This window comes from Simochromis diagramma, unplaced genomic scaffold (assembly GCF_900408965.1).
Source record: "Simochromis diagramma unplaced genomic scaffold, fSimDia1.1 OVJJ01000683.1, whole genome shotgun sequence".
In the NCBI taxonomy this organism is placed as follows: domain Eukaryota; kingdom Metazoa; phylum Chordata; class Actinopteri; order Cichliformes; family Cichlidae; genus Simochromis; species Simochromis diagramma.
In genome coordinates, this window is record NW_024387158.1 from 1,001,748 (window position 1) to 1,023,832 (window position 22,085).

The following is a 22,085-nucleotide window of genomic DNA, read 5'->3' on the forward strand; positions in this document are numbered from 1 at the left end:
TGTGCAGTTTCGTTGTTCCACTCATATTAAACCAAATGATGGTGTGGCGGCCTGTTCTAGTGTGAACTAAGAGAGGGTTTGAATGTAAGAGAGAGAGTTAAAATGTAACCCCCTGCACCTCGACTGAGGAGGTGAGTTACATTAGTGCTTCCTCTTTATTAGAAAGCGGTTTGAGTGAATTAGAAGTCTGTTGTTGTTGTTTTGGAGGATATACTCATTAGTCATGCTAGGCATCCATCTGAACTCTATCAAAATAATTATTTTGAGTATTTTAACTCATTTAAATTTTTTCTAATACCAGAGTTATAGGACTATACGAAGTAGCTGCTGACATCTAAAATGACAGCACACTTATTGTGTCTTTCTTCACCTCATCACTTTTTTCTGTGTGTGTGTGTTTTTCTGTTGATGCCTTTCAAACAAAACTAGCCATGATATTTTCCACCTTCCCCCTCTGACAATTAATATCAGTTAACCCCAGATGTGTCATGCAGATATCCTAATTCTGTGTATGGTAATCTTGCACCATTGAACTGTTAGTGAATGAGGCAAGTGCTTTTAAATCTAAACTACGAATCCTTGAGGCCAAGTCCATAACATGCAACTGTTTCAATTAGATTGATTGTCATTTAACTGATTTTTTTTATTTTTATTTGAACTTTACTGAATTTTATTGAATTTTTATTTATTTATTCATTTATTGCATGTGTGTTGTTGCTGCCTGTGTTTAATTGAGAAATTTCTGTAACTGTGACACACTTGCTGCTGCCTATCTTGGCCAGGTCTCCCTTGAAAAAGAGGTTTTTAATCTCAATGGGATCTTCCTGGTAAAATAAAGGTTAATAAATAAATAACAATAAAAGTGTGAAGCGTGCATTAGCAGATCAAGTGGTGCCTGCTTATTTCCTGCTTTATGTGAGCTTCTGCTGTAGTTTATTATGTGCTTTTAGTCCCAAGAAACCACCCTTTTACTGTGGCGCACAATAAGATCTTCTGATGTTTGGTGTCATCTTCCTGTGATCTCCTGTGAACAGGTGGATTAATTCACTTCAAGTTTATGTATATAGCACCAAATCACAACAGTCGCTGAACACTGTAAAGAGTAGAATAATTATGGAGGCACAACATTTAAAGCTCCTATCCTTCCCACATACCTAAAAGTTATTTATGTGATAAATAGCCCCGTGTTTGTTTACTTGCTTTGTAAAATGCAAAGTGGTGACTTTTTCTTTTCAAGTACGTCCTCATATGGAGACATTTTTTATTAATGGCATAAAACAAGTCATTGTTTACAAAAATTAGTACATTTTATTGGGCAGAATGAGGTAAACAGTGAAGAAAAGTATGAGAAAACAGAACACGTCTCTGGAGACTATGGCAACTAGAATTATTGTATACGTGTGTGTATTAAGGACTGACACAGACAAAGAATTAATCATACAATGAAGCAATGTCCTTTTTAAATGTTTATTTATAAACAGGATAAAACCATTCAAGTATTGAGTCATGAATAAAACATCAACCTCTGATCTGCTAATTGGGAAACAGAGGATGTCGGCGTATTTTTCAGTGCTAATCCAAATTGAATGAGATGACTTTACATTTGAATAGACTCGATTACAAGTTATATTTGGTTTTAAGTGAATGCAGTTCAATTTGATTTAAATCAAGCCAGTTCACAACATATAAACTTGAAATATATGGTAAGATAAAGGTTGTGCAATAATACAGAGAAAGCCCCAACAATCAAATGACCCCCTATGAGCAAGAACTTGGCAACAGTGGGAAGGAAGAACTCCATTTTCGGCAGAACCAGAATCAGGGAGGGGCCATCTGCCTCCACCGGTTGGGGGGGATTCTCTGGCTGACCATCATCCCGGAAGCTGCCCTGGCTTATAGCCATGGCGACCCTCTCCCAACATGGCTGCACCCAGTGAACAACAGTGAGACACTACTGACAAATGCAGGCAGTGGTATACATCTGCCCTGATGTCAATCACACACGTTGTCTCCTACTGTCGCAGCGCCATTCCTGCTGTCGGGACTGGGTCACCACATCACGCTGACCGGTCTCCAGACGAGGCGTCGCACCCCCCCAGGATCACGCAGCGGCTCCCTCTTTTCCACCTGGCCTTCATGCGTTCCTCTTTCAAACTAGGGCCTGTCTCCTTCCAGTGCTCAGCTTGCTTCCTTTTAATACGACCTTTAAAAAGCTGAAAGGACACCTCTGGACACACCCATGCCTCAACATGTGATCACTATCAGCTAATTTGTCCCATTGCCAGCCAATCCACAGTGGATTAAAACAATGTAAAATAACACACTGAAACAATGTGATACAAACAAAATAAAATCATGCAAATAAAAACTACACTCACAAATAAACACTAAAATCAGAAAAAACCCCAATATAAACGACGAATACAAATTTCTACTGTGTGAAACAGTTTCACTCTTTGAATATTTTTCATTTCTTACAATCAGAATTCTCCAATAGATTTTTAGAAGAAAATTATTTTCTTTCATGCATCACCAACTGAACCTTTTATGTTAACGTCTCATTCTCCAGCCTAACCTCATTGAATTTTGCTTAGCAAAGTACTTTTCAACTCTAATAATTAGTAAGATTATATTTCTTATCATCTGTTGGTCGTCTGACCTGATAAACTTCAATGAGCATTATAACACAGGAATGATTGTCTCTAAAAATGGGCTCCTGCACGCTACGCTTGCAGACATTTTTCCATCACAACTTATGGATGATGAATGATTTGATTAAAGCTGTGAAACATTACTCATAAACTTCATGTGATGTTACATTAAAGCCAATTTTCTATTAAAAGCAGGGACTTTTCCTAACTGACCTCTGACCTTTGAGCAGTCGTGTGTACTGTATGCTTGTATGTAACTGTATCTGACCTGGATTTTATCACCAGTTTCAAATAAGAATCTTCTCTAAAGTCTGTCTTTCAATACAAATGAAGTTAAACTTTATCAAGGCTGATGGTAAACTGTCCCTAACAAGTCCACTTTATTGCGTGCTCATTGACTTTCTCCTATCAGTGCTCATCAATCTCCTCTACAGCTCAGCTAACTGAAGTCAGTTAGAAACGTCTTTTTATCTTAAAAAAAAACAAGATTCTTTTTTATATTTTGTAAATTGGTTTTGAATGCAAATAAATATAATTGCTTAAAACTTGCATTCATCACCAATTATGATTAATGTTTGATAAAATATTAGCTGGTGTATGGATGCAACAATAATGGTGGTGTGTGGATTACAACAATAATAGCGAGTGTGCAGATTATATTACCTTCCCTCACTTTATCACATTAAATCTCATCTTACTAGTGACCCAGCAGTTTTTCCAAATACAGCTGCACTAACCAACATCATTTTTTCAAGTAATATAAAAATCATTTTTATATATTACCTTTTTAAACATCCCATTTTTTCTTTCTAATGTCATTAAATCAAGTTTGCACATTTGTATAACAACATTTGGACCTCCAGATCTTTTTAGCTTTCAGTTTTTCCTCAGTGTCACACATGGATTAGTTTTTGTCTCTTTCAATAAGAAAGTCAAATCTTCAAACCTTAAAGCAATCTTTGTTTCTTTCAATCATTCCAATATTTTTAATCCCCTGTAATATAATTGCAGTTAACCAGAGCTTAGCTACTCTAATCCACAGTGATTTTGGGGGTGTGGATACCAATTTTTTCTCACAGGTGCAGAGCCTTTTTCTACAAAATTACGAATAAACTGCATTTTTTAAAAGTACCTTTAACCATGTAGACTGACAAGTAGCTAAACATGTAACACAGTGATCAGTAGAGAAGAAAGAAAATAACCCATTTCAACATTTCTAGTTCAGATCAAAATTATTGTTCTGATTAAGGAAACAGTAAATCTGGCCACATTATTGTCCCGATCCTCCAATTTTCCCTTTCCAATGTCACTAAATAAAATTCAACTTTTTTTTTTTTAAATAAAAGCAGTTGCACACCCAGGTATTTCTTACAGTAAGAATCCTCCAACAACCTTTCAAAAGAAACATTTTTTGTCTTTCCTCAATTTTGAGAGCAACTGAACCCACAAACCTGAAGCTCGAGACCCCAAACTAACCAAATGTAATGTTTCCTTAATCAGCACAGTCATTTTTAACTTTTTGTGTGTTATGTTTACTCACAGTTTTGATGCTTGCTTCTTCGACTTGATCCACGATTAGCTTTGCACCATCGCTCTGCTGTTTTCTCTCTCCTCATGCTTCTCCTTCATGGGTCCTGTCCTCAGATATAATCCAACCTGCCTCCTTGTTTCCTCCTTGACTTGCATTAGCAAAATTTCCAGGTAAATTAAGAGAAATCCAAAAACGTTTTCTTGTTTCAAAAGCTCTTCCAGTTGCCTGTCTTCTTGTCCTCCTTTAAATGTGCATTTTTCAACATTTGTATTTATTTGACTTCATATTGCCATGACAACACAACACAGAGCATCATGGTAGATTCAAGCAGGTGGTTCTGTCCTCTGCAGAAATGCTGGTGTTCCATAGTGATCTAAAATTATGTTAATAATCTTTAAACAGACACTCACTGATCCTGTAAGAGCAGGAATTTAACTACAAACCCTCATAGTTCCCATCAGTATCATTCATTCTGCTCTGCTTTTAAAGGATGACAGACTCCACTTTCTCTGCATCAAGACAGCTCATAACTTTTTAACAGTCTGTCCCTGTCCTGATACTCCTACATCATCTGCTATAATCAAAAACCATGGACTCTCACTGCAATGTACGCTACAGCTCAAAAGTTTAAAGCAACAAAACAACCTGAAGAGTCGGTCGGAGCCGAAAGAGTCGACTCTTTTTAGTGAGTCGAGCCGAAAGTGCCAGTTCTCTAAAAAGAGCCGGAAATCCCATCACTAGTTTCTTGAGTAATGAAAGTAGTAGCAGTTTAACCAATAGCCGCTCCCTGAACCTTACTTTCGTTTTCGTGTCAAAGTGAAAGTGAACTAAAAGGCACATACGCTGAGTGTGTCTGGTTTGGTGACGACTGTTTTTAAACCCATAAAGCCAACAGTTAACATTGCAGTTAAAATACATTAAATGTCAACACCTTCGGAGAAGTCTGCGTTGAAAGGTGAGTGGGTTCCGTGTGTAATGACAGGACTTAAGCCTTTAACCCTCGCATATTCGTCTTGTAGCCTATATGATTTGAACGTCGCTAGTTTTGCTTTTAAACACTGTTTTTTACAGACTGCAACCAATATCCTCACAGTCTTGACTGTAAATGACAATACTTACCCTAAACTACATACACAGGTTCTTAAGCTGCTTCCTAATGTCCCCCTCCAGGCAGCCCTAGGGTTTTCTTAGTGTTAAATTATTTCATTCTGAACTTCTTTCTGCTAAATTGTGAGTGTGAATTATGATTTATGAGGATACGTAGTTTAAAAAGTGAACATGAGATCATTAGTTCGGAGCCAATCGCGTGAGATCAAGAGCGTTTCCGTTTCTATTATCCACACTTTTCCAGCGGTGTAGCAGTTTGGAAACAAACTAGCCCAACTACCTTCTCATGGAAAGAGTAATCGCTGTATTTGGCCTCCCTAAGCACACAGAGTTAGTCTGCACAATAGCACAAGGCATGTTGCAACAGCATGCATTATTTTGAACAGTGCCGCAGAAAGAGGGGTACTACTGCCTGCACCTTTTGTTAAATAGATCTGGTCAAGTGTGCAGAGGACAAGGACGATCAAGCAACCTGATACTTTAAAACAATCTCCAAAAGCTGATTCTGTTCATCTGGACAAAACGCTATGTCCAGATGAACAGAATCAGCTTTTGGAGATTTACTTTCCTGGATGATTGAGAATGCATCAAGACACTTTAAAACAATGATATTTACTTGGAATGAAATTCATTCGAATTTATATGTGTATATATATATAAATCCTTATTAGAAATTCAACCTGTCCTTCAGTAAGCAATGTGCAGTTTGCAGGGGCTCCCAGCCACAGAACCCAAGTGATTACTCAAAGAGAAATATTTTAATGATTAGATCATTACAATATTTTGCTTCTGAGGACCAAGGCTTTCTTGTATTTAAAAAAAAAAAAAATTGGTCTTGAGCAACAGATCTCCAGGCTTTGACAGTCTTTCAAAGTTTTTCTATGAATATTGGCTGCTTTTTACTCATTTTCACTACAGGCCTTGTAGAATATTAACACTTAGATAAACCTATGTCTGACTATATGTAATTTCATTGTAGTATTGTTACTTAGACTGAAGAACATGGGATTATTGGTTTCACCAATATATAATCTCTACCATTTTGAAGATTATTGCTTTGCAGTCTAGAGTGCAATCTTCCCGCATAGTCTGTCCATGCTTTTTTCTATGCTGACTGTCGGACAGCTGACATGTGATCTTTAGCCTAAGTCCTTACCTAACAAAACATTCAAACAATTCTATGATCATATTACGATTTCAAAGTCTCCGTACGCCAGTATTTTAAATACACTGATACTGTACACAAACCTTAACACCAAGGACTCTCACTGGCCACACGGGCTTGGGGATTGCCGTGGCAGTGAGTTGTCTATGTGTGGCATGAGGGGACCAAGAACAAGGCAAGGGAGAATCATAATTTTGTATAAAAAAAGTGTAGGAATTGGAGCAGCGAGGAAGAATGCTGGACTCAGGGTGGAGCCGACAGCATCCCCTGGTAGTGTAATCTCAGACTAGCCTCTCTGGAGCAGTGCCAGGGTTCGAAAGCTGGGTGGTGTCGGCAGAGAACACTCACACTCAGGCAGTCCCAGGTCCAGTAAGAAGCATCATGGCTGAGTCCACCGCAGGGAGCATGGGGTCCACCTACTGGTCATAAGTCCAGTAGGTGGATGGCCTTGAAAGGCTAAGCCATCTCCCAGTTATCACTGGAGCCTCAGTTTGAGGTGGTGCAGCTGTCGAGCAGCTATGGCATAGTGGCTTGAGAGCGACTGCAGCACTGAGGATGAAGAGCTGGAGATAAAGGTTGAGCTGTGTGTGGCATGGGAGGAATGGGCAAGCTGTGATTTCTTTATCTCTTTAAACAATTCCATGTGGTATATTCAATCAAAAATATCAGAGATGTTTGAATAGTAAAGCAGTCAAAGATGCATGATGAGAATAGCCTTCATGTCAGAAAAAATCTCACTGATATAACAATGTCTTTTTTTTTTTAAATTTTAGACAATCTCAGAAAGTCCTTCTACAGCTTCCCACCCAGCAGCACCCAGTCTGTTGGATCCACTGTGTGGTCATGCCATTCTGTCAGGACTTGAGTACAATGCAGAATTAGATGGATTTAACATAGAGTTAAATGCACCTTTATGTAGGTTAAAACAGTAAATCTATATGGCAGGAGAAAACAAAGTCAGTGGATATCATTTTAAAAGAATGTTTAATGTTTAATGTTAATGTTTTGGTGTGAATGTGGGAGTGAATGTGAGTGCGAATGGTGGTCTGTGTATATGTGTTAGCCCTGTGACAGACTGGTGACCTGTCCAGGGTGTACCCTGCCTCTCGCCCTGAGACAGCTGGGATAGTCTCCAGTGCCCCCCGCGACCCTGAAAAGGATAAGTGGAAGCCAATGGATGGATGGATGGTTTAGTGTTTCATTGAACCTAAAGACTAATCTGCACACAAATTTCTAGTAATGTTTTTTTTCTTCTGTCTTTCTTTTTTACTGTGTTTCTTTCTTTAAATCGGGACATGATAGTGTGTCTAATCGTGTCTTGTAGACTGTAGGGTTTGTGATTTTACCAACTAGGTGTTGGACAAGTATTTGGTTGCCTGTTTCTTCAAAGTACTTATCCGGGATCTTTTTTTTTCTTCAGTCCTGGAATTAAAACAAAAGTTATTCTTGATATCCTGATGTCATGTCTTGTCTTTAAATATCCCAGACATGAAGAGCCACAAACACAATGACAGCTCTCAGATGAAAGAAGCCCTCCAGCATGATACACAGCAAAATCCTCAAAAGGAGAAAGAAAAGCATGAAAAAGAACAGCACAGCAAAGATTTCACAAATCAAGACAGCTTCTTGCCATCCTCTTCAGGAGTTTTCAGTGCAGAGAATGTAAAAGACGGACAAGCAGAGTGTCCTGAGTTCCTTCAACAGAAGGAATGGACTTCACCTTGCTGTCAGCTGAAGGATATGAAGCGACTTCAACATGGAGACATGAAGCTGGGTCCCCTAAGATTCGACACGAGACACACAGTCCTCATAGATGTAAGACCAAGTTATTTATTTATTTATTAATTCCTATTAGTATTGATGTAGTTTTACAGTGCCAGAGCTGATAGGTGGGCAGGTACAAATTTGCAAAGACAAAGGCAAAGCGATACTGGACAACTTTAACTCATTAGGTAGAGAAGGTTATCTACAAATTGGAAGGTTGGTGGTTTGATCCCTGGCTCTTCCAGTCTGCATACCAAATAACCTTGATCACAACAATAACCCCAAGTTGCTCTCTGTTAAGAAATATACTCTAAAACACTTCTTCAGTAAAGAGTCAGAGAAGAGAAACACACAGAACTTCTTGCTAGCAAGGGCAGCCTCCAGCACTGAGGCTCGCGCTGAGAAACTGCCCCGGTCTTTATTTATACTTCAGTGGGTGCTTGTGTGTGTGTGGGGGGGGGAGTCAGAGTGTGACCCCATAAAGACTTCCCTAAACCTGCTGGTCTCGAAGTCCAGCAGGTCATCAAACCAAAAAGCACTTAGACTAAAACAGATATAGCTACGTTAATCCTACCGTAAAACAATAAGACAAGGTACGACCTCTTCCCATGCTCCCAGGATGTGGGGGTGGATGCCAAAACACCCTGGAAAGTCACAGACCCCCTAGGATGAGACATTCTTTCAATATGCCACCAACTATATACTTCTAAACACTAATGATTACATGCAAACTTATATCATTAAAATTTTACACTGACTACTAAGTACAATTTTCCTATTGACACTCTCTAATGCAGGTAAAGAATAAATATACATGAATGCCAGATAGAAAAAAGTGTTTGTGTGAGTGAGGCATGTTGTATAAAGCGCTTTGAATTCTTTATAAGAACTAGTCCGTTTACCATAAAGAGAACAAAGGATGCAAAGACAAAAACATAGAAATAAAGAAAAAATCACAATTGGTCACCAACTACTGCATGCGTAACAAAACGTTAAAAAAACTGATACACAAAAATCAAATCTTGCTATGTTGTTTGTATGAGACCATGAGTGTCTCTGCATGTGTGTTAGTCATGAAACATAATTGATGAGAAACTGCAACAATGTCCTCTGGAAGTCAGAGGCAGACAGAGAAAGGCCCAGGAGACCCACTGTCCACAGCCCCTCAAGAGCAGTGAAGACCTGAGGCCAGATGTCATGATGATAACTGCATGCCCATCCCTGCAGAAGGAAGAGGGAGGCTCCAGACAGAGTCCCCATGGTCAAAGAACCATGGAGAACCATTGGATGATTTATTGGAAAAGAGGTATTGGTTGTGTTCTTGAAATTATACTTTTTATCTTTCAGGTGGATACTTTCAACTCTCAACGGAAATTTTTACCTCGGAAAGGGAGAGATCTATGGCACAGCGACTTTGTGAAGATGCCTTGTTCACAGGCAAGTATGGCTTCCTCATTGCAAAAGGATTCACTTATTATTCAGGAGAAATAAGTAAGTAACCATGTAAAGTTTAGTGGCTGTCACAAACCAGAACTCAAAGTGACCAAAAGAAATAAAAACTTCAGAAAATTAAACTGCCATTAATAGCAATATTAAGTCAATTTAAGACACAAGCCTGTGATTCAAGACGATGAGCAGATGTGTTTTACAAGAAGAGTTTTACATTTGGATCCTGCTCTGCCTGCCACACAGCAAGCCCATTTAAGCCTAATCTTAAAAGTAGAGATCCAAACTGGAAGCTGGTTCCACAGAGGAGGGGCCTGAAAGATTCAAGGCTCTGCCTCCCATTCTACTTTCTGATATTTTAGGAGCCAAGTTGACCAGCTGTCTGAAAGCGATGCACTCTAATGGGGTGATACAGTACTATAAGTTCTTTAAGATAAGATGGAACCTGATTATTCAAGACCTTGCATATTAGGAGAAGGATTTTAAATTCAATGCTGGATTAACAGGGAAGAAGAGAAGATGAAGAGAAGCTAGTATAGGAGAAATAGGCTCTCTCTTTCTAGTCCCTGTCAGTACTCTTGCTGCAGCGTTTTGGAGCAACTAAGGGCTGTTCAGGGAGTTTTTGTGACATGATACTAATGAATTACAGCAGTCCAGGCCAGAAGTAATATATGTATGACGTTTTTCAGCATCCCTGAGACAGGATGTTATAGAGATATTGTGCAAATGAAAGAAAGAAGTCCTGCATATTTGTTTAATATGTGCATTGATGGACATATCCTGGTAAAAAACAAAACAAAACAACAACAACAAAAAACAATGACGCCAAGATTCCACACAGTGTTTATGCAGGGCAAGCAAATGCCATCCAGAGTAAGGATCTGGTTAGATACCATATTTCTAAGACGAATACAATAACCTCAGTTTTATCAGAATTTAGAAACAGAAAATTAGAGGTCATCCAGGTCTTTATGTCTTTAAGACATTCCTGCAATTGGTGTGTGTTATATGACTTCAGATAAAGTTGGGTGTCATCTGCATAGATGTGAAAATGTTTGCTTTGCGTTCTAATGATGCTGCCTAAGTGTACTATTTACAAAATAAACAGAATTGGTCCTAGCACTGAACCCGGTGGAACTCCATAATTAACCCTAGTGTGTAAAGAGGACTCTCCATTTACATGAACAAACTGAAGTCTATTAGATATATATGATTCAAACCACTGCAGCCCATTAATTTAATACCAACAGCATGCTCTAATCGCTGTAATAAAATATTACTGTCAGCAGTATCGAATGCAGCACTGAGGTCTAGCAGGACAGGCACAGAGATAAGTTCACTTTCAGAGGTTTTTCAAACCTGCGAGACATGTTATACAGGTTTTTAGGCATTCAAGAGCCACTGGAGGCTAAGAATTGCTTTGTGTAGGTTGCAAGAGGTGTATTATCTAGGTAGCTGTAGAAAAGCCAGATAAGAAGACTGCAAGAAGTTGGTGTTGATGTACAGTGACGTGCATGTTGTTCACACAGTAGTAATTCAAACTAATGAGCAAGCCACAGGGTACTGAAATATATGCATTAAAATAACTGTCACTAGTCGCTAGTATCCATGATCTCATTCTTTTGGTCACTACTCACAGTTTATGCCCACAAGTGAGGAGAGGGAAGTAGATCGACTGGTAAATCAACAGTTTCATTTTTAGAGACAGCTGTGTCCTCAGCAAGGTGGACAGCAGTACAACATGTATATCTCTGCGTCCTGTTAATTTAAACATATTCCATTATCTCTTATCTCATCTTAAATATCTTTCAAATGGTTTATTAAAAATGAGTTCTGTCATTCTATCATCGGGTGATTGTGGCTATCAGACGATCGTGGCTCAAGAGTTGGGAGTTTGCCTTGTAATCGGAAGGTTGCCGGTTCAAGCCCCTGCTTGGACAGTCTTGGTCGTTGTGTCCTTGGGCAAGACTCTTCACCTGTTGCCTACTGGCGGTGGTCAGAGGGCCCGGTGGCGCCAGTGTCCGGCAGCCTCGCCTCTGTCAGTGCTCCCCAGGGTGCCTGTGGCTGCAATGTAGCTTGCCATCACCTAGGGCTGTGCGATATGACCAAAATCTCATATCCCGATATAAGAATTCTATCGTCCGATAATGATATAAATCACAAAAATGTAACATTTTCTGTGAATCTCAGGCAGCTCGTCTTGTGCGAAGTGTTTCCAGCTGTGCGTCATGTAGCTATGGTCGAGTGTTTTAACCGATGCATGAAACTATACATTTTTAGACATAAGTCGTAAAGGCCGCCATTTTCTTTGTGAGTATTTATTACACGGCATGCTGCGGGAAAAGCCTGTTCTAACGTTTGAGTCTAAGGTTTACTTTTTAGCACCTGGTTCTCATCTGTAAATAATCTGCTATTGTGATGATTTAATAATAATGTATACTTCATTGAGCCCCGTGGGGAAATTCCTCTCTGCATTTAACCTATTCACTCAGTGAAGCAGTGGACAGCCACTGGGTGCCCGGGGACGGCACTTTGCTTAGGGGTACCTCAGGGTGGCCGTTCAGTGGATTCAAACCCCCGACCTGCCAATCATGGGGCCACCACTCTACCTACTGAGCTATCCCTGCCCCAAATTGCGCCCCATTTGGCGCTATATAAATGAAATTGAATTGGATTTTGAAAGATAGGACTAAAAACTGAGGCATCTTAACCTCAGTGAGCAATCAGAAAACCACAAAACTTAAAACCATAACCAAAAATTGGACTAACTCAATAACTCATACTTAAATGTTAAGTACCATTAGTTGAAAACACAAAAAGCTGGGAGCCCAGGACTATGACTCACAGTCTCCAGTTGTGTGCTAGTTTTACAACTTTACCCCCACTGACAGAGACTAACATGAAGCACATTTTAAATGTGTTTTAATTGTATTTCATTTAGGCTTATATAAAAGTAATACAGATTTTATATGTTGTCTCAAATGGAACAGAGCACATAAATGTAATTGTCATTTCAGGTAGCAAATCAGAAGTCAAGGTGGGATGTGATATCCAAAAAGCTGAAATCTCTGGCCAGTAAGAAAACAGCCAGTGTCAAAGATGTAGAGGTATGTTGGCAAGAATGGACATTTAATCATTGTTCATTTTTACACTGATAATGTGAAATTTGTTCCCAAGGACACATGAAAAGTTAAACGGGTGCTATTCTTTGACCATGCTTAATGTGAATTTCTATGACTGTTATATAAGCATATTAGGTGGTCTTAAAACTTCTCTCATCAGGAAGCTATCATCAAGTATAACCCCAAATATAAAGATCAGTGGTCATTTGATGCCCTCCACAGATTGGATGAGGTGAATGCCCACATTTGGTAATTGAATTATTAGTTTTGTGACTTGACTATTTAAATGAGCGATAATAAGCAATGAACATATTTTCTTTTCAGATTACCCCAAATACAGATAACTACTACAAGACACTGTTTCCAAAGATTGCTGCATTGGCCTTGAAGCTCCCTAACTTTGTGAAAAAGGTATCATTTCCAGTTATCTTCTACAAGTAATATTGTGTTGACTATTGAAATAAATTATCTTCTTGGAAAATCTAAGAAATACAAAAGCCTCCAAAAAACTTATAACTTAAAATCAAGAGAATAGAATTTTCATATAAGCAATGAATTGCCAAAAATTGTAAAATTGAAACTTGAACAGTTGAAAATACTCCAAGTCTCTTTGAAGTAGCCCCAAATACTGAGTCACTATCTTGAAATGTCAGGAAAGTTCTTTAAATTAAACAGAAATCGAATATATTTCTTAGGACGCAAAAGGTGTAGGACCCTAGTTTCTTCTCAGACTACATGAATGACAATATGCTGAAAAGGAATGAAGAAATAAGCACCTGGTGTTGGTGGAAGCAGTTAAAAAGCATCTACCTATAAACATCTCTTGTTTTGTGCCTCCTGCACTTACATCTAGTCTTCAAGTTATCATCATTATTCATTGATTTTATTGACAAAAATCTTTTTGGTGTGCTGTCATTTAAACAATGCAACATTAATGCTTTGCTGCATTCCTGCAAATGTACAAATTATTGGATTAAAATAAAAATGCTCCTCCTTGTTCACCTGAATTCAGTCCCTCTTTTGGAGAAAAATACATAAAATTTTAAAATGTGCAAAATCTTAACACAAAGTCATTAGGACATTACTTTCGCCTTTACATTTAAGTTCATTCATTCGAAAATCAGTAAGGTGCTCATATAAAGTACATCTCCGAGAAGCAAACTAAAGTCAACTGTGATTGTCATGTGTGTGATTAGAACATGCAGGCGTGTGGTCAGTGTTTGATTTGCTTTTGGTTTGTATTCCACTGGCCCCTCAGAAATTTACAGTATCACTCAATCATATTCATCTGTTGTAGGAAGCCAAAATTGCGACTGATATTAAAATATATCTAATCGTGCGGCACTGATTGCATAACCTATTAAGAATGCCTTGGTGACTTTAATTAGATTGTGATCAGGATGCTTATTTAGACCTAAAGCAGACATATTTATGTTTTCAGTATCTGAAAGGTATTTATTTTTTCAACTCCAAAAATAGATATAAAAGTAGGCTGTAGTCCACTGGTTTGCAAAGTCTCTGGGTGTAAAGTCTCTTAATATAGGGACTGTGGGACAACACAGAGAGTACAGACACATTTGTGCGCAGTTCTGCAAGATAACAGTTCAATTCAGTTTTATTTACATAGTGCCAAATCACAATAGCAGCCACCTCAAGGCAAAAAGGTTCCAGTGAAAATAGGAACCTTTTTCATCCTATACTGTAAGTAGGTAGACTGCTGATTGTCTAAAACAACAGGGAAGAACAGCAAAGCTTACTGTGAAAAGGTTTAAAAAAGTTTACTTTTAACGCCTTTTTGTTGTATGCATGATGATCAAAATGAACATAAATATGAACAAAAGTAGACAGCATTCCTGGTTGGTGCTAGTTGTTAACGTTATAATGTTACACTAAACTGTTATGTATATGTGGGTCTGCAGAGCACTTCATATAATTAACTCAGTACCATGACACCTTTGGACAAATTAATGCCAATTAACTTGAAACAATTATTAATTATTAGGGACATTTGTATTCTAAAAAGAATAGTTTTCGATGAGAAAACTAAAATTAAGTTCTCCTGAAAATAAATAATCTGACTGACAAAATGTGTTTCCATGTTCTCAGGCTATCCCACTTCTACGAAAGGGACAGAGTGCAGCCATCACATTGTCTCAGGTTCAGATATCCTGCCTACTTGCCAATGCTTTTTTTTGCACATTCCCTCACCGTAACACCTCCAGTCCCAACGCAGAGTACTCTGGTTACCCCAGCATCAACTTCAACAGGTTGAAACAAAAAATCCCTTCACTGTAGTCTCTCATTCTGTGTGCCCAATGTATGTTAATTGTTAATAATCATTCTCCACACAGTCTATTTGGAAACTGGTCACGCAGGAAGAGAGAAAAGTTGAGGGCCATCATGCATTATTTTAAAGAAGTTACAGATGAAAGTAAGTTGAATCCTCCCATTCTGCCCATTTGTGAGACATCTCAGTAAGAGTCCATTGGTGTTTATCAATGTCATTGCAGGTACCCGACCTAAAGGACTGGTGACATTTGAGAGGGAGTGCCTCAGCGACACAGACATGCACACATGGGAAAAGTAATAACTGATAGATTGATAGATCTGCTGTGGTAAAGCAGCAGCTGTGTTACCACCTTGATTTACTACCTTGATTTTCTCTAAATCATGTTGTTGTTCATGTGACAGCTGTAAGGCGAATCTGTCTAAACTTCATATCACCTCAGAAGGTCAGATTGAGCTTCAAGGTAAAGGCATGCTTCAGGTAAGAACTGTCCCACATGAATAATGATTTACAGTTTCATATTTTTTGTTTGGGATTTGGTTATTTGTGTGTGTTATTTGTATGTCTATGTGCAGGTAGACTTCGCTAACAGCTTGATAGGTGGAGGTGTGCTGGGCTCTGGTCTGTTGCAGGAGGAGATCCTGTTCGTTATAAATCCAGAACTGATTGTAGCTCGCCTCTTCACAGAGAAACTTGAAGACAATGAGTGTCTGATCATTACAGGTTTGTTCATAAATGGATTAATCATCTCACAAAAATTAGGCTGATTTCATACAAAAATTGCCTGAATGATTAAAATGATTAATTAAGTTAATTTTTGAAGCCAAAATATCAAATAACAACGTGTTCCATCTTTTCTACTATAAAGATTTCTTTTTTTAAATTCATAGCTATTTAAATAAGTGAATGACACACTCATATGTCAGAAAACATAAATGGTTATTTAAAAAAAATCAACTATAACATGAATTTAAGACAAAAAAAGTAAGGATGGCTATAGAAAATAAATTAACAATTATATGTTATATTTCAATTTTGAAATTAAAATAATCATCAAAAAACAACAAAAAGAATCTAATTCAGTTAGGACCATGTTACCAAATAAATCATAGCATTGCAGCATAGCTCTGTGTTGGGACCTCTCTAGCTTTGTGTGTGTATACATGGAAAGTCAGAAACAGGGAGATCAAGGGATGTGAAATAATCCTGTCATAGTTATTTTACAATAATTACTTAAATGCAGTGTAAGGATGATGCTTTGAGTTCTGGCAAATTACAGTTCACTATAACTATTTTCTTTCACTTGAGGCAAAATGACAGATTAATCAACAATCAAAATACTGTGCAAGAGTCTCGAGCCATCCCTCATTTCTTTCTATCTTGTTCCAATTAGTCTTAGTAACAGCATTTCTCCAGGATCTGTGAACGTGTTTGAAAGTTTTTCTTTGGATATTAGATACCTTTTCTCTCATTTACAGTCTGTAAATTCTTGCATCTGTCCATTTTCACATTTTTTCACATCACTATGAGCCTTCAAAGATCAAACTGATTTGAGCCTAAACAGTAACACATACAAAGCAATTCTATTCATGTATTAATAACCAGGGTATGTCACATAACAAGAGATGAAATAGGCAAAAACATGTGCCCTAATTTGGGGTTAAAGTGGGCTGGGGTTTTTTGCTAGCTAAAGGTAAAGCTGCTGTATTTCACAGTGAGAGAAAAGAAAAACAGATAACTTTATTCAGAGATGGAGAGAGTTGAGAAAGACAGGACAGGAGAGGAGGAAGAGAGGTCATATTTAAATTAAAGTTCTGCTCAGTGGTATTTGATAAACTAGAAATTTAAAGCTTACCTGTAAGTCCTCATGTTTTTAAATGAGATATTGGTTAGATACATGGAAAGGACTGATTCCTATAGCACTTTTCTACTCCTCGAGCACTAAAAGTACTTTATACAACATGCTACATTCACTCGTTCACACCAGCACTAATTTCTATGCTTTTCAGTGCTTTTTAACTAACATTCACACACATTCATACTCTGATGGATGCATTGGAGCATTGGGGTTAGTATCTTACCCAAGGATATTTGGCATGCAGACTGGGGGAGCCAGGGATTGAACCACAAACTTTCCAATCAGCAGATGACCTGCTCTACTTCTTCAGCTACAATTATGAGACTTCAAAGGTATAAGCATCACAGCTTGTTGTGTCAAAGTAACTGAGGATAAAACACAGAAAAACATGAAGGAAATTTTCCTGGCCTGGCTTTTTAAAACTTAAAAAATATTCTGTAGAAGATCAAAAATGTTTTCTTGTCGGAGGTCAATTTTGGAAAAAAAACAAAACAACAACAACAAAAACCAGCAGCACTGTACACAGTGGTAGACTGGTGCGTAATAAGCAAGTGAATAATGCAGCTGTGGTGGAAGTGAAGTGTAGTTTTGATCTTCTTCTGCTGTTTCAGTCAATTTTGGTCTAAGTGACGAAACCTACAGCTTCAGAATCTGTGAGATGCTGGTGTTGTGTCCAAAAAGTGACTGTCTGCCAATAACTTCTTTTCGGTATTTGCCAAAAACTGATTTAAAACGCTATAAATAACTTGCTGGTGTATAATATGTGAAACATATGTCAAATGTATGCCTCATAAATGATATCAAATCATCTTGAGCCACAAACAACATTTCTGTGACAAGGTAGAAGCCGCAATCAGTTTTTGGCAGTGACTTTTATATATGTTTTACTTATCCAGTTAAAAAAATCTCGTTGACATTAAAATGTTTTTTTAAGAGTAATCTGGCCAAGAGGACAGTGGAAATTGTAACAAATAGAACAATAGTTCTGTAAACATATTTTAAGTGGACAAAAAGGACCGGATTGGTTATAATGTAAGTATAATAACACAGAGTTATAAAGATAGTTGAAAACAAGTAATTTTTCAATTTTAAATATAACAACTTGTAAACCCTGTTCACTGAAGTCTATTTACCAACATATGTAAAGATATCACACATAAAAAAACACACAGAAACACTGGAAGTGCCTCCACTCGAATACAAAGATAATGCTAAGATAAATAGCTCTAGGAAATTAAAAATGGGGAAAATGAATATAGTACAGAAATTCATGATAAATATATTTACTAAAAATGAATGTGCATCAATATTTGTATTAATGTACAACTTTTGTTGTCTGTTTCTCAGGCTCACAGCAGTTCAGCTCCTATTTAGGTTTTGGAGACTCCTTTGAGTGGGCAGGTCCAAATGAAGATCAGTCTGAAAGGTCTGAGGGGGTCATTCATTATTTGCCTTTAGAACTTTTTTTTTTTTTAGAACTTTTTATTGAGTTTTCTGATGCATTTTGATCCAATTTTTAGGGATGAATGGGCTCGGTGTCAGACAAAGATTCTGGCCATTGATGCTATGAACTTCAGACACAGCGTGGATCAGTACAGAATGACACATATTAATCGAGAACTGAACAAGGTGAAGTTTATTATGTCTTATTTATTGTTCCTTTGGTTCTTCTTTGTTGGCAGAAAATAAAGAAGCACGAAGGAAAAGACTCATCTTGAGTTGTGTATTCCATTTACACACACGTGGAAGCATATACTACACTGTTTACTACCCAGTGTAGGATTGGATAATCTCAAACCATTTCAGCTGGGTTACGACTGGCAGATAGTGATGCCTAGATCCTGTTTTGCAGAACTCCATCACTGTGCTCCTATTAGACACAAGAGATCCATCACCATTACATTCTCTTGGTGGATGGACACAAAAGTCTCACATTTGGACACACCAAACCAAAGTCCAGGGTTAAATAAATAGCTAAATGTCTAAATTTTTGTCTTGGTCCCAGCAGTTCTCTTCTTATAGGTGTCCCTGATTTGTGGTAGTTCCACTATGAAAGTCTGATTCAGGCAATCTCCTACAAATTGCTAATGTGGTTTTATACTCTAATTTGCTGGGTGGTAGTTTCTATGGGGGGTAATTTTAATGAACTAATTCTCTGAAGTAAATAATTTTCAACTTCATCTTCAACCTTTCAACTAGCTGAAAGTTATTTCAACTGATTTGGCAGATCATTTGTTTTTTTACACCAGATGCCCTTCCCCTAGGTATTGAAGCACGTGTCTTGCTTTAAGTGTCTTTTATGAGCGCTTTAATGTAAATAGTGTTGTGTAGGTGACGAGAATGTCAAACAGCATCATGAGTTTAAAGCTAGAAATAAAAACGTCGATGTTAAATGTTACCAGTGCCTATGTCCCACAGGTTGGATATTAGTTAGAAGAGCATGTGAGCAGAATTCAACTTGTGAGGAAATTTCACAACAAAACAGAGTTGCTGCAGTGTGCATGGTGGCAAGATTGTGTGCTTAGTCCAAATCAGCTCCCCAGGCCAGGGCCGTAACAGCAATTGGGAAAAACTATGTGAATAAGTGAATAACTGTGCCTTAACAAAACTTTTGTGTTACACACAACTTTTTGTGTGTAACCATGCTGTATTGTAAACAGGAAATGAGACATTAATGCAATTCTACAAAGAACTGAAAACCTAATCTCATGATTATAAAACAAAACAACAAAAAACAAAAAAACAAATTAAAAAAAAATAAATGAGTGGGTTTGTCCAAACCCTCTGACTGGGCATGTATACATACAAATTTAATTATTTAATAATTGCATACTTGTATTTTACTTTTCATCTGTGACATATTTGTATTGCTTGTTTAAAAGTTATAGTAAAGCTTATAATGCTACTTAAAAGTAAACCCATGCTTATAATGTATGACTGCAATCTAAAATGAATTAATCTCATGTATCTTTGAAGGCTTACTGTGGATTTAAAGGGTACGATGGGCATGAAAACCCAGATATCGCTACGGGAAAATGGGGCTGTGGCGCCTTTAAGGGAGACCCACAACTCAAAGGTGAACTTCTTTATATTCATTAGTTTAGTGCAAAGGTCTCTAAGTTTAGTGTAAGGACTAAAGTGATATGCTTGATCATATATGCAGGATTACACTTTGATTTGGAGTTTCTGACATCAAAGAAAGCCAGCTGATTAAATGTATAAATGTGACCTATTTCTACAAACCAAACAAATGGTTAAGAACAAACTGAGTGCAACATTTGTTGTGGAAATTAATGGTGTATTAAATAAAAAAAAGTCAGCTGCTGGAGAGTTTTATTCTTACAAGAAGGAATTTAGTCCATACAGCAGTGTAATGAGGAATTCACAGAACCAGAGGAAATCTATTTATACAGGGTCTCACCACATCTTTATTACCCTGTTGTCAGGCAGAAATACACTTACCATACACAGATTAACACAGATTAAGAGGATATATTTAGCAAACAGAGTAATCATGTCTTATTGGTCTAGACAGAAAACAGGACAATTCAGTTCACTTCAGTTTAATTTATATATCACTGAATCACAACAGTTGAAGGGTTAGGATCTAGGGAAATCTGTCTGTCACAGTGCAACATGAAATAAATGTATGTAATTTCTTATCTGTTCATGTGCAGCTCTGATCCAGCTGATGGCAGCAGCAAAGGCTAAGAGGGGTTTGGCTTTCTTCACCTTTGGGGATGAAAATCTGAAGCAACGCCTACAGCACATATATGACTTGATGTTCGCAGAAGGGATTACAGTAGGTGAGTGTTTCCAAGACATGCAGTTTTCTTTTCTCCAGTTTCTAACATCGCATTACTTTAAAGCTTGTATATTTTCCAGCTAATTTACTGAACACCTAATAATTTCTTTAAAAGGGTTAGCTGGTGTCTGACTGAAAGCGGTATTTCTAAAAACCTGCAGACACTGGCCTTTAATATAAGGGAAATGGAGACCTTTCCTTACTTCTTGAATGCCTTTAACAGCCTGGACAGTGATTTTTATTTGAAGGATTCAATTTTTTTTCGTAAAGTTCAAAGGATGATTACACTTGTGTCTGAATGCCTTGCCTTAATGCCTTCACTTTCTGCATTGACAGTAAGCACATAGTATTTTGTTAGTGTCATGTGAAGTGATTAGGACCCATACAGCTTTCGATTGTTGGTCACAGCAGCTTTCTAGCTACTTCCCACACCACACACCGCTTCTTCCTGACTCCAGACACTAAAAGGGGTCACCTGTGCCCTCCCACCTCCCGGCACCACCCTGTGAGCTTACCGTAACCCCCCCCCCCCCCCCCCCCATTGCAGCAGAGCCAGAGGCCACACGCCTGCCACATGTTAGCTTTACTGACCTGTTACATTTGGCTGCTAGGTAAACTAAACTTAGTCAATAACACCAAGAAAACCAGCTTCTTCTAATAATGCCCATGTCCCTAGAGCCCTCTGTTCTATCTCTCCCAGAACCACACCCTTATAATCAGAATGAAACTATGTTGTGTTCTTTAATTATTTAGAGCTGAATGCCAATTTTTTAAGATATAACTTTTCAGAATTTGGCTGTAAAAAGTGGTGTGTCTTTAATTTTTCTAATATACCTTTTTATTCCTTTTTGACAGGGACACTGTACAAACTTCTGCGTGACTTTAGCTCTGCCAAGCACTGTGATTCACATGTGGATCTGTTTGACTTCATCAAAAAAAACAGAAACTCCAAGAGTCATCTGTAAAGAAGTCTGTATCCACATTTGCACTAAAATCTTGGAGGGTAGTTTTTATAACAGAAGAAAATACTGAGCTACTTAATCATTTTGAGAAGAAAATTATTTTTGAAGTGCTTTGTTTACATGATAATTAACTATACAGTAGCCGCCAGGAACAAAATAAACATCCAAATAGCATAATTTTGGTGTGTGCTTTGAGAGTTAGCACAGTGGTCTAATCTCCTTTATGCTAAAATTTACATTTGAGGTCATTGCCAGACACCAGGAGCTGTGGTCAGAAAACATTCCGAAGACATAATTCTTGAAATTTCTTGTAATTCTGCAATCTCATTAAATTACTTATATGACAATTTATTGCCAGTTTGTGTGGAATTTTATTTAATACTAGAT

General features: G+C 37.8%; 1 protein-coding gene across 1 annotated transcript; it reads left to right on the top strand.

Annotated features, from left to right (window-relative positions):
- The first annotated feature begins 4,972 nt into the window (after positions 1-4,972).
- pargl (poly (ADP-ribose) glycohydrolase, like) lies at positions 4,973-22,055 on the top strand. Its single transcript, XM_040048768.1, has 16 exons — positions 4,973-5,137; positions 7,941-8,269; positions 9,566-9,655; positions 12,682-12,771; positions 12,947-13,018; positions 13,111-13,197; positions 14,893-15,053; positions 15,138-15,217; positions 15,297-15,369; positions 15,478-15,553; positions 15,649-15,796; positions 18,279-18,357; positions 18,452-18,560; positions 19,908-20,007; positions 20,609-20,737; positions 21,592-22,055. The coding sequence occupies exons 1-16, from the start codon at positions 5,104-5,106 to the stop codon at positions 21,699-21,701; spliced, it is 1,767 nt and encodes a 588-aa protein (XP_039904702.1). The 5' UTR covers positions 4,973-5,103; the 3' UTR covers positions 21,702-22,055.
- The last annotated feature ends 30 nt before the right edge of the window (positions 22,056-22,085 follow it).

Excerpts from the sequence above, each read along its gene's own strand:
- pargl (XM_040048768.1), top strand. The coding sequence starts at position 5,104 with ATGTCAACACCTTCGGAGAAGTCTGCGTTGAAAG. Across the intron at positions 13,198-14,892 it reads TCCCTAACTTTGTGAAAAAG|GCTATCCCACTTCTACGAAA; the intron begins GTATCATTTCCA and ends CCATGTTCTCAG. Across the intron at positions 15,554-15,648 it reads AAGGTAAAGGCATGCTTCAG|GTAGACTTCGCTAACAGCTT; the intron begins GTAAGAACTGTC and ends GTCTATGTGCAG.